Here is a 12,823-nt window from a genome sequence, read left to right on the forward strand (position 1 = left end):
AGCAGCTCTTTCTCCGTGGTGGTGTAGTTTTCTTGTGCGGCTGTCAAAGTTTTGCTAGCATAATAGATAGGTTGAAAATGCTTGTCTCTTTCACTACAGGAAAATAGGGTTTTAGCGGCGTTTAATCAAAAAATGTCGCAAAAATTGTAAAACACAGAGCAATAGTGGCGTTTTACCAAAAACGCCGCTAAAAACGGAGCAATACCGGCATTTTTTTGTTAAAACACCGCTAAAAATAGAGAAATAGCGGCTATTTTGGTAAAACGCCGCTAAAAACCAGAGCACTAGCGGCGCTTTTGGTAAAACGTCGCTAAAAACCAGAGCATTAGCGGCGCTTTTTGTAAAACGCCGCTAAAAACCAGAGCATTAGCGGCGCTTTTTGTAAAACGCCGCTAAAAACCATAGCATTAGCGGCGCTTTTTGTAAAACGCCGCTAAAAACTAGATCATTAGCGGCATTTTTTGTAAAATGCCGCTTAAAGTCATATAACCCCTAAAATCTTAAACCCCAAAAATATCATAAACACTAATCTATAACCCTTAAACGAGTAAACCTTTAAACCTTAAAAACCCTAAACACTAAATTATATCCCCTAAAACCCTAAACCCTCCCACCGCCAAGATTCACCCCTCCCACCAGCCTTCCTGTCAATATCCCGTAATCCCATCTATCATTTTTCCCGTTTTTTCCCATTTCTATTTCCTCCTTTTTCCTCATCCTAAATCCCTAAAGTATTATCACCCATTCCTGAATTCGACATCCCAAATCCCTAACGATTTTTCCCCGATTTGAATTCCCCAAGATTCACCCCTCCCACCGGCCTTCTAGTCAATACCCCGTAATTATTTTTGGTATATGACAAATTATTTTTTAATTTATATGTTAAATATTTTCTTATATAATTGTAAAAGAGATTGTATTAATTTAAAATATTGAATTGATTAGCATTATAGTTTAGGGTTTATGGTATATGGTTAATGGTTTAATGTTTATGAGTTACTATTTTAAGGTTTAGGGATTATGGTTTAAGTGTGGTTTAAGGGTTGGGGTTTAAGATTTAGGTGTTAGGTGTTAGGGGTTAGGAGTTAGGGGTTAGGTGTTAAGGGTTCATGATTTAGGGTTTATGTTTTAGGATTTACAGTTTAGGGATTAGGAATTTAGGGTTTAAATTAATTAGTATTTTTTAATTTATATGATAAATATTTTATTATAAAATTATAAAAAAGAGTATTAATTTTAAAATATTGAGTTAATTATATTTAGAGTTTAGAGTTTATGGTTTATGGTTTAAGACTTATGATTTAAGGTTTAGTTTTTAGTGTTTAGGGATAAATATGGGGATCAGGGTGCAATTGTATATATGAACTTTAATTTAATCTAGTTCTTATAAATTATTAACACAATTATTGATATAACATCATTTTATATTTATATATTGCATACATAAATATTTATATTTATTCAATATAAAAATATATTAATGTATTTATTTTTTAAAATCTCTATGATTAAATCAAGAATAAAAAACTTAAACATTTAATATTTAAAATTTAAAATTTTAGTCCATATTTCAGTTAAAAAGTTTAATATTCAAAATTTAAAAAAATCTAAAAAATGATAATCTCAACACAAAAATTTTGAAAGAAAAAATAGAAAAAAATATGTTAAAAATAAAAAAATTAAAATTGAACAATAGTAGCGTTTTTAGTGGAAATGCCGCAAAAAATTAAAGAATTACTGGCGTTTTTTTTTAAAAAGCGCCACAAAAGGCCATTATTTTTTATAAAAAAAAAAGCAAAATCCCGCTCATCCAATTTGTTTACCCGCTCATTAATCAAATCCCTAAATACTCCTTTTACTCTCAAAATTTGAATTCACCCACCATAGCTACTCCTTTTCTATCGATCTGTTAGGGTTTTGGAGAAACAAATAGATATTGAAGAGAAGGAGAACGAGGAAAAAGAAGAAGAAGAAGAGGAAGAGAAGACGGGGGAGGAGGAAGAAGAAGAGAGTGAAGATGAAGGGACTAAAAAGGTCAAAGGTAGTAGTAGAAAGGGGAGTTCTAGGAAATCTGGTCGAGATTCGGCTGAGAAGAAAGAGCCAGTGACGCCTAGTAGTGAAGATGGGTTCATCGCCTGCACCACTTCCGTCCAACGATAGTACTGCCATTGATCAAAGAGTTGCTTTCATTCTCCTTTTACTTGCTCTGGTCCTCTATGTTATACCATAGCTCCAGTTAACGATGGGATTAATTAACGATGGGATTAATTAAAGTTGCATAACTCCAGTTAATCTTGGCCCTCTTTGTCTTTTCTCTTTGGTATCTAAACTGGTTATATTAACGTTTTTGTTTCTAGTATTTATAGCTTCTACTTTGGAATCAGAAATTATTGGTAGGAAGTGTTGAGAATTGGAGCTAATTTGGTGTAATACGCTTGTTTGACAGGTTTCATGGTTTCTTTTGGAAGGCAGCCAGAATAGGTGGGTCTCCTTTGCTGCTTGGTTAACTTCTTTCTGGTTGCATTGAGAATTTGGAATAGTCATGTAATCTAATGATTTTGATCCTAATAATAGCTCCTTTTCGTTTTTTTTTAATTTGGGGTTCTTTTTATGAGAAACTATTTGCATGTTTGCTTCTTTCGATTATGTTACTGTTCTTTGGATGATCAAAATTCCTATCTGAAGAAATTTAGTCCAAATTTGTTTCTGTTTTTCTTTCTTAATAATGGGTTGTCTAATATGACGTTAATTTACACTTCATTTTTTTGGGTTTTTTTTTAAATAATTATTTGTTGGCTTAGTATTCATACAATAAAACTGGATAAAGCTGGTTTCATTTGTATCGATCAGTGTTTAAGTACTCACTACAGCATTCTCATCTGCTTATTTCCTCTATTGAGTTTATGTTTAAGTTGTTTTATCAACATTTCTATCGATACTGAAAGCTGAGGATGGCATTTTTCCCTGTTTTATGCATAATGTAAATAACATTTAATTCCGTTTTTTTTGTTCTTTGATATTGACAAATCAGGTTAGTTGATGTTTGAGTATCTTTATTGCCATTGTGTATGGGCCACTCTAGTTTCTTGAATTTGTTGTTTGCTGTCGGTGTGTGGTGTGCTGCATATATTACTGTCGCGGTTATGGCGTCTTTGCGCATCTTCAATTCAATCTGTTCATTCTGAGTCAGTAAAGCAATTTGACTGGTGTGGAACGCTGTAATGGGATATGCACAACTGGTTATTGGTCCTGCAGGCAGTGGAAAGGTGTGCTAGTCTATCGATTATTCTGTTTAAGGCTTGAGATGGGGTCTATCTTCCCTGTATTTTCCAGTGTCTTTTGTAGAATGGGGAAATAAAATCATCGTTTGTTTTTGGTCTGCTTAGTAAATGAGTTTTTATTTACATCATGATGTATAATTGCGTCCTAAAGTGAGTATCCGTGTTTTTGGAGCCAGTCAACCTACTGCTTTAGTCTATGCCAGCATTGTGAAACCCTTGGACGGTCAATACATATTGTGAACCTTGATCCTGCTGCTGAAAATTTATGCCCTTATTTTTTAAGACCAACCAGTTCCATTGTATAAAATATTTTTTTTTATATTTAAAAAAAATACTAATCAGTATTTAAAATCATAATCAATTTGTTATTTTTGAATTACCTTAAAAAAGTTCAATCTGTTGAATTCTCTCTCTAGAAGACAAGCATTAATATAAAGCTAAAATCTTTCCCTTTCAGAAATTCCTTCCTTTTTGTACGTTTCTCTTTCTAGTGATGAAGAAGAACTGAAATTGGAGAGAAACAAAACTGAGATTTGACCCCATTTCTCCTTTATTTCCAAACTCTCTTCTATATTTTCTTTACACCCTTTTACTCCACAAAAAGGGTCTTTCATCTCTTAATAATCTTTCTAAAAGGTTAATCATATAGTTTTTCTTTCATTTCTCATGTTTTTGTTTCAGGGTTTTTTGTTTTTCATTTTATCTCATGTTTGTAAATTTCTGGGTTTTTTTTTTCTTTTCTATTAGTTTCATATGATTTTGCATGTTAATTATCTTGATGGATAAACGCTTGATCTTTTGTTGTAGCATGAGCTAATGTACTTATAATTTAGTTTTTGATCTGGATTTTATCTGATTATTGGTTTTTTCCGTTATAGTTGATCATTTATTTAGAATATGTACATCTATTTTTGCAATTCTCCTGTTTGTTCACCCTTTTGATCTGATTAATGAGAATACTAGCTAAAGGAATGGCTTTAGATTGCACCATTTCAAATTGTATTGGCTACACTGTTCTTTAAAAATTATTTATTTTTAATATATATTGTTTTATACATGTCTATCAGGTGTCTGGTTTTAAAATTTTTATTTTATGAATGAAATAATTTTTATATTTATATTTGTTGTTATATGACATGGTATCATAATCTTTGCTTTTGGATGTTTTCAGGTTGCTCAATTTTGTGTTTAATAGGTGTTGAGGTTGTTGACTCAGACCTGGCACAATTGTCTATTGACAAAGTGACTGAAGTAGACAAATCATTTCTTCATGAAAATGGGAAACTGGATAAGGATCCAGTTTATAATAACCCCATTGAAGTTGATTCACATAGTGAGGAACCAGATAAGGAAGAAGAGAATGGTGCATTTGATCCCCACTTTCCGAAGGATGTGGTCAATGAGTGGCCTACACCTAAGCAGATCCACTCTTTTCATTTTATTAGGTATCGCTTCTACGAAGATCCGGCTATAAAAGCCAAACTTGATCAGGCTGATAAAGAGATACGAAAGTGGAATAAAGCCAGGTTTAAGCTTACCGATGAATTAAAAGCAAAAAGAGTGAGTGAAAAGTTATTAATTTCAGTTAGATGTATAGCATGGTAGCCATTAATTGTCATACTTTTAAGATAATTATTAGGCCTATCATTATGTCATTAATTCTCATTCTTTTTAGTTTGCCTGACTGGAGATCATTAGGACTCATCTATACTGGAATTGGCGGTCCCTCATCTGCAAGTGAGATATAAATGTTATCTTTTTCTTTTTGTTATCACAAATTTCTATTATATTCATACTTGCTTAATTGGATGTCACTAATGCTTAATTGTTATAATTTTTTACATAAATGTTTTTTTTTACTCGAGGCTAAGAAGTTAGCAGCACAATATCAAAAGGAAGCGGACAAATGCAATTCGGGTATGGACACGTGCGAAGAAGTAAGGGAGAAAGTTGAAGAAGCACTATCGGCTCAAATGAAATTAACAGCAATTTGGGAAATAATAGCTCGTCAGAAAGGCTGGAGAGAAAAGGTCGCCAAATCTAATGCATTTCCTTATTTCATTTAAGTAACTTCATTATAATGTCTTATTTTATTGATATTTTTATATTTAATCTAGTTTTTATTATTTATTTTAGTTTTGATTCTAAATTTTTATTTTTATTTTAATATTTAAGATAACTTGAGTTCTAACTTTTGGATTTTAATTGTGTTATTAATTTATTATTTTAAATTCTAAATTCTAAATTCATTAATTTTTGTATTTAGTTTTAAAGTTAAAATATTAATAGAAAATTTTTATATTTATATCATTCAATATTTTGATAATGAATTTTAAATTTTTTATATTTTTCACGACTTTTATAACATTTTATAATTTTTTTTTGAATTTCATGACCTTTAGCGGTATTTGTGGGAAAAGCGCCGCTAAAGGTCATGATCTTTAGTGATGTTTTTGGGAAAAGCGCCGCTAAAGGTCATGATCTTTAGCGGCCTTTAGCGGCGTTTGTGTGAAAAGCGCCGCCTTTTATTTGGTAGGTAACATCGACGAAGCTACTGTGAAGGCTACGAACTTAGAAATGGAGAGCAAATTGAAGAAATGACCTTAAATCTTTGCGTACTAGGCGGTTTTAGCGGCGCTTGGAAAAACGCTGCAAATAGTTTTAGTGGCACTTAAAAGTGTCGCTAAAGGTCTAAAAAACGCCGCTAAAAGTCAGTTTTGCTGTAATGTTTGCTGTCAAAACTGCACCTACTACAAAATCACTCGCATCGCATATTAGTTCGAAAGGTAAATTCCAATCAGGTGTGATTATAATTGGAGCATTAATCAATTTATCCTTTAAAGTATTAAACGCTTCTAAACATTCTTGATCGACATTAAAGGGCACATCTTTTTCTAGTAATTTAGTCAAAGGCTTAACTATTTTAGAAAAGTCTTTAATAAATTTTCTATAAAACCTAGCATGTTCTAAAAAGCTTCTAATAGCCTTAACTGAATTAGGGGAGGTAGCTTTTCAATGGTTTCAATTTTAGATTTATCAACATCAACCCCTTTACTAGAGATTTTATGTCCTAACACAATACCTTCTTGAACCATAAAGTGACATTTTTCCCAGTTAAGTACAAGGTTTGTTTCCTCACATTTTATTAGAACTCGTTTTAAATTTTTAGGGCAAAGATGGAAAGAGTTATTGAATACTGAGAAGTCATCCATAAATACCTCCATGATGTCTTCTACGAATTCGTCAAAAATGGCCATCATGTAGCGCTAAAAAGTAGTAGGAGCATTGCATAATCCAAAAAGCATTCTACGATAAGCAAACGTATCGTATGGACATGTAAATTTCGTATTTACTTGATCTTCAAGAACTATTGGGATTTGAAAATAACCAGAGAGTCCGTCTAAAAAGCAGTAGTACATGTGCCATGATAATCTTTCCAACATTTGGTCAATGAATGGCAGGGGGAAGTGATCTTTTCATGTGGCATCATTCAGCTTCTTATAGTTAATGCAAACTCTTCAACCTGTGACTGTCTTTGTTGGGATTAATTCATTCTCCTCATTGGTTACAACAGTCATGCCACTTTTCTTAGGAACAACTTGTATTGGACTTACCCAAGAACTATCAGAAATAGGATAAATAATTCCAACATCTAGGAGTTTAATTACCTCAGCTTTAACAACTTTTTTCATGTTAGGGTTCAGTCGTCTTTGAGCTTGCACACATGGCTTATATTCATCTTCCATTAAAATTTTTTGGGTGCAAAAAGAAGGGCTGATCCCTTTAATGTCAGAAATTTTCCAAGCTATGGCCTTTTTATGCTCTCTTAATACTTAGAGTAATTCATCTTTCTCATTGGTTTACAAGTTAGAAGCAATAATCACTGGTAATGTAGATTTATTTCCAAGGAATGCGTATTCCAAGTGATTTGGCAATTGTTTAAGTTCCAATTTAGGAGGTTCTTCAATAGAGGGTTTTTGCTTAATTTCATCGTTTGCCTTAATACCCTCATATTCTGCTTGTCTTGGGAAGGGCTTATTGGAATTTAGTTCAGCTTTTATCTTACCTATCTCAAAATGATCATCATCTACCTCCTCTCCTTGAGTAAGACACAGTTCCAACGTATTCTTATGTACGATTTCCTGAAAAGAATCTTGAGTAGCATGATCAAAGAGTCAATAAAATAACATGAATCATCCTGTTTCCTAGAAAATCTCATGGCATCATAAATTTTAAAAATAATCTCTTCGTCACCTACTTTAAGCACAAGTTTACCATCACCTACATCAATAATAGCCCTAGCGGTGGCTAAAAATGGATGACCTAAGATTAAAGGCACTTCAACATCTTCATCCATGTCAAGCACAACGAAATCAACAGGGAATATAAATTTATCTACTTTTATAAGTACATCCTCTATAATACTCCTAGAATATTTAACAAATCTATCAGCTAGTTGAATACTCATCCTAGTGGATTTAGGTTCCCCAAAACCAAGTTGTTTAAACATTTTATACGACATCAGATTAATGCTAGCGCCTAAATCAGCTAGTGCCTTATCAACATTCAAACTACCAATTAAGTAGGGAATAGTAAAGCTTCTTGGATCTTTCAGTTTGGTTGGCAGTTTATTTGGAGTATGGCCGAGCACTCCTCGTTAAGTTCCACTGTAGATAAGTCTTCAAACTTCCTTTTATTTGTTAGAAGCTCCTTTAAAAATTTTTCATATGTAGGCATATGCGATATAGCTTCAACAAAAGGTAAGTTAATATGCAGTTGTTTAAAAAGTTCAAAAAATTTACTGAATTGTGCATCCATGCAGTCTTTCTTCAACTTTGCTGGATATGGGATTGGTGGTTTGTATTCCTTTGGCATTAGATTGTCATTGTTTTCGGGTTTTCCCTCCTCTACTTCAGTTCTGTCAGCTTCTTGTGGTGGCTTCTTTTCAAATCCAGCTAACACTTTCCCATTCCTTAATGTAACTATTTTCACATGTTCTTTTGGATTGGGTTCAGTGTTACTAGGAATACTTCCTAGTGGTCTCTCTGAAATCATTTTAGCCAACTGTCCAATTCGATTCTCGAGCCCTTGAACCGATGCTTGCTGATTTTTAAGTGTAGTTTCAGTGTTCTAAAAATGAGTTTCTGCTACTGAAATAAATTGTCATCATCTCCTCAAGTTTCGGTTTTTTCTCTTGCTAGTAAGGTTGTTGTTGGAAGCCTGGAGGGGATGGTGGTCTCTGATTCCCTTGGCCTCCCCATGAGAAATTTGGGTGGTTCCTCTAACCTGTATTGTAAGTATTACTATAAGGATTATTTTGATGTCGAGGATTATTACCCATATAATTCATTTGTTCATTCTCCATTTTGTGGCCATAGGGTGGGTATTCTAAATTGCTTGTTCCACCTCCACTTGCATCACACTGTATTACTGGATGAACCTATGAAGAACTAAGTAAACCATCAATTTTTTTATTCAAAAGTTCTACCTGATTAGAGAGCATACTAACCGAATCGACGTTAAACACGCCGGCCGTTTTCGTTGGCTTTGTCCTCATGACTTGCCACTGATAATTATTCAATGACATCTCTTTTATAAATTCATAGGCCTCTTCAGGTGTCTTATTATTAATAGTCCCACCAGCAGCTGCGTCAATCATCTGTGTAGTCGAAGGATTTAGGCTATTGTGAAAAGTTTGAACCTGTAGCCAAAGTGGTAACCCATGGTGAGGGAACATTCTCAATAGATCCTTGTATCCCTCTCATGCATCATAGAGTGTTTCTAAATTCATCTGCACAAAAAAAGAAATATCATTCCTTAGTTTAGTTGTTTTAGCCGGCGGGAAATATTTAAGCAAAAACTTTTCGGTCATTTGTTCCCAAGCGATGATTGATCCTCGTGGTAACGAGTTCAACCACTGTTTAGCCTTATTCCTCAATAAAAAGGTAAATAACCGAAGGCGAATGGATCATCAGAAATGCCATTGATCTTAAAGGTGTCGCAGAATTCCAGAAAGTTTGCTAAATGAGTGTTTAGATCCTTATCCTGTAAACCATCAAACTGAGCAAACTGTTGTATCATTTGAATCGTGTTAGGTTTCAGTTTAAAATTATTTACAGCAATAGCAGGTCTAACTATACTCGATTCAGCTCCTGTTAAACTAGGTTTAGCATAATCATACATAGTACGAGGAGAAGGATTTGGATTTATTGGGTCTGCAATAGCCATAGGAGGTAACTGATTATTTTGATTATCAGCTATCTCCTCGATTGTGGTTCGAATATCATCCTCTTGTCCTTCTTCTATGTATCGTAGGCTTCGCCTTATTTCTCTTCGATTTCTGCGAGCTGTGCTTTCGATCTCACTATTAAAAAGTAGAGGTCCTGACGGGTTTCTTCTAGTCATAAACTATAAAAACCTCCCAGAAGTAAATAAAAGAAAATTTAGTGATATAAACAAAATTAAAATTAAGTTAAATTACAATAAAATAAATGGCTAAAGTAATAAAAATTAAGCGTTCTTAATATTTTAATCCCCGGCATCGACGCCAAAAACTTGATGGTCGTGTAACTAACTAAAAATTTGACTTAAGTCAAGCGCACCTATCGAACAGTAGTATAGTTGTGGTGAGATCGAAAATATCGTATCCACGAGGACTAAAAGTACTAGTAATTATTATGTTTTTATTATCTAGCCTAAGAATTAAAGTGTGTTTTTAAACTAAACTAATTTTCTAATTTAACTAAGATTATAACAGAGATGAAAGTTGGAAAATACTTTAGAAAAAACTAATGGGGAAGACAATACCCAAGAAAGAATCCACCTAGACTTCACTTATTACCTTTGACTTGATGATTTATTCACTTGACTTATTTCGTAGAAATCCATGATTTATGTTATTATCCATTTTTAGACTAAAAACAACTGACTCTAGGTTGATTAATTGAAATCTCTTTCTAATTAAAACCTCTATTGTCGCATTAACTCGATCTATGGATTCCTTTATTAGATTTGACTCTAATCCGGCAGATTTATGCCGTCCTATCTCTAGGAGTGCATTTAACTCTGCTTAATTATGGATGATTTACTCTTAAACAGAGAGTTTTTCTCCACTGATTAAGTACATCAAAACCTGAATTAATACACTGGAATATTAAAACAAGAATTTAGAACTCACAATTAAGAATAAGAATAAGTCTTTATCATATAATTCAAATAGTAATAAAATTCATCATAGGGTTCATCTCCCTTAGGTATTTAGGGAGTTTAGTTCATAATAATAATAGAAGACATCTCAAAGTTTGAAAAACAACAAAACATAAAAAATACACAAAGAATTTCTAGGAAATTGGATGGAAATCTTCAGTCTTGATGTAGATCTTGGCTCCGAGGTGATTCCGATGGCTATTCGCGAGTATTTTTTGCCTCCAACTTTATGTGTCCCCCCTCATCCTCTTCTAAGGTGTTTATATAGGCTTCAAAATGGTTCAAAACTCTCAAAAGTGCCTTTTTTCCGAATAGAACTAGGTTTGGGCTCTAGGGACACGACTGTGTGCCACGCCCGTGTGAAGGTGCTCAGGCCGTGTGCAATACTGAGTTGGTTCTTAGTCGATAAGGCGTGTAGTCTACCTGTGTGTCACACACGGGCGTGTGGATTACCCGTGTGGAAGTGCTTAGGCTGTGTGCAACACTGATTTAGGCCCAATTTGTCTGTTTTTGGCCCGTTTCTTGCTCTTTTTGCTATCCTAAGCTCTCATGAGTATAAAACATGAAATTAAAGGATTAGGAGCATCGAATTCAACAAAACCAAGGAAAAATCATCCATAAATATGTCAAGATGGGGTAAAAATATGTATATCTTATGATTTATTCGTATATGCAGTATGATTTATGTTAAATATTTAATTAGTAATAATATATATACGAATATGACTTATGTTTTATATGGTCGTGAGATATTCTGGTTTGTCCGATAATGCCTCTTAACCCTAGTTTGGTGACGGATATGGGTTAAAAATGTTATATTTAGTTGGTATCAGAGCTACGATTTAGTTGGTTCTATGACTAACGTAGCGCATGTTAGTCTAGCTATACATGCCATATTTATAAATTGCAATAGTGTAATGATTCCTGACAATTAAAATGTGTTTTCGTATAGTAAATGGATCCCGACTGAGCCATAGCAGATGACGTAGAAAGTAATGCGCCAGCTCTTGCTCAAGGGGCAGTGTCGACTGATTCTAGGCCGATTACGAGTAACCACGAGGGAGAGGCTAAGCAAGCCTTCTTCCAGATGATGAATGAGTGGTTCACTCAATATATTACTACTAATTCAACTGCTCAAAAACCTCCACCCCCGCCTAATCCTCCTCAGATACCTGTAATACCTCAAATTATTGATCCGATGAGATTAAATAAGCCCCCAATTGATAAAATAAAAAAACGGGGCTGAATAATTCAGAGCCACTGTTAATGATGATGCTGACTGAACTGAATCCTTTGTAAAAAAATGGCGCCATTGAATGGGTAAGGATCCGCACATTGACCCGATTAGTAGGCCAGATCCACGCCCTTTTGCTTAAAACGGGGAATGTGCGCGCTGGGTCCTCCACATTTGCACAAGTCTTCGATTGCGCCTTATGCGTCTTACTTCGTTTTTTTTGAATTGGACTCTGTAATTTGTGTGTATTTGCAATTTGGTCCGTGCTTCAATGTTGTGTTTTGGGATCTGGATTATTTCCAGCTTTAGTCCTTTGGCCTTTGCGCGCATTACGCATTAGTTCTCTGTTTAATTTCCAGAATTTGTAAATTATCCCTTTTATTATGATTTTATTTCAATTAAGGTTTTTCATAATTTTTTTAAATTCATTTCACATATTATGATTTTATTTCAATTAAGGTTTTTCATAATTTTTTTAAATTCATTTCACATACATTTTTTAATTCTTGCTTAATTATTTTTATATTTTGAGCTCCTTTGATAATTGTATTTTGTTTTAAAGTCATTATTGTACAATTTTTTTTATATCATATCATTTTAACATTTTGTATAATATTTTATATAAATGTTTTTGTACATTATTATTTATATATATGTAATTCATGATAAAATTAATTTTATTCCATGTATATATTAATCTTATATTATTTTATACATATAATTTCTTTTAAATTTATTCCTATATTTTATTATATATCTTTGTTGTTTATAGAAAAATCCTACATATCTCATGTATTTTTTAAATTATTATTATATATGCATGTACATATATTGGTACATATGTTTGACCTATATATATATTATTAAATTCACGTATTTTATACATATAATTTTTCTTTGTGTACATAATTATATATATATATTTTAAAATCTGTTACATATATAATTTATAGCAAAATTAATTTAATTTTATAACTATTAATTTCATGCTATTTTTACAAATAATTGTTCCCAAATCAATTTATATACATATACATTTTTGTAAATCCATTATGTGTATAATTTAGTTCTTAGGCTTATATCTTATTATGTGTTTTACTAT

At 32.9% G+C, this 12,823-nt stretch overlaps 1 protein-coding gene and 1 non-coding gene across 2 annotated transcripts; both read left to right on the top strand.

Annotated features, from left to right (window-relative positions):
- The first annotated feature begins 1,334 nt into the window (after nucleotides 1-1,334).
- Nucleotides 1,335-5,416, top strand: LOC121207951 (myb-like protein X). Its single transcript, XM_041078500.1, has 6 exons — nucleotides 1,335-1,354; nucleotides 1,914-2,159; nucleotides 3,196-3,266; nucleotides 4,453-4,841; nucleotides 4,980-5,018; nucleotides 5,147-5,416. The coding sequence occupies exons 1-6, from the start codon at nucleotides 1,335-1,337 to the stop codon at nucleotides 5,345-5,347; spliced, it is 966 nt and encodes a 321-aa protein (XP_040934434.1). The 3' UTR covers nucleotides 5,348-5,416.
- Nucleotides 5,417-8,998: 3,582 nt separating this feature from the next.
- Nucleotides 8,999-9,105, top strand: LOC121209315 (small nucleolar RNA R71). Its single transcript, XR_005904433.1, has one exon. It is a non-coding gene; the product is annotated as a small nucleolar RNA R71 (small nucleolar RNA).
- The last annotated feature ends 3,718 nt before the right edge of the window (nucleotides 9,106-12,823 follow it).

The sequence above is a fragment of the Gossypium hirsutum genome, chromosome A10 (assembly GCF_007990345.1).
Source record: "Gossypium hirsutum isolate 1008001.06 chromosome A10, Gossypium_hirsutum_v2.1, whole genome shotgun sequence".
NCBI classification, from domain to species: domain Eukaryota; kingdom Viridiplantae; phylum Streptophyta; class Magnoliopsida; order Malvales; family Malvaceae; genus Gossypium; species Gossypium hirsutum.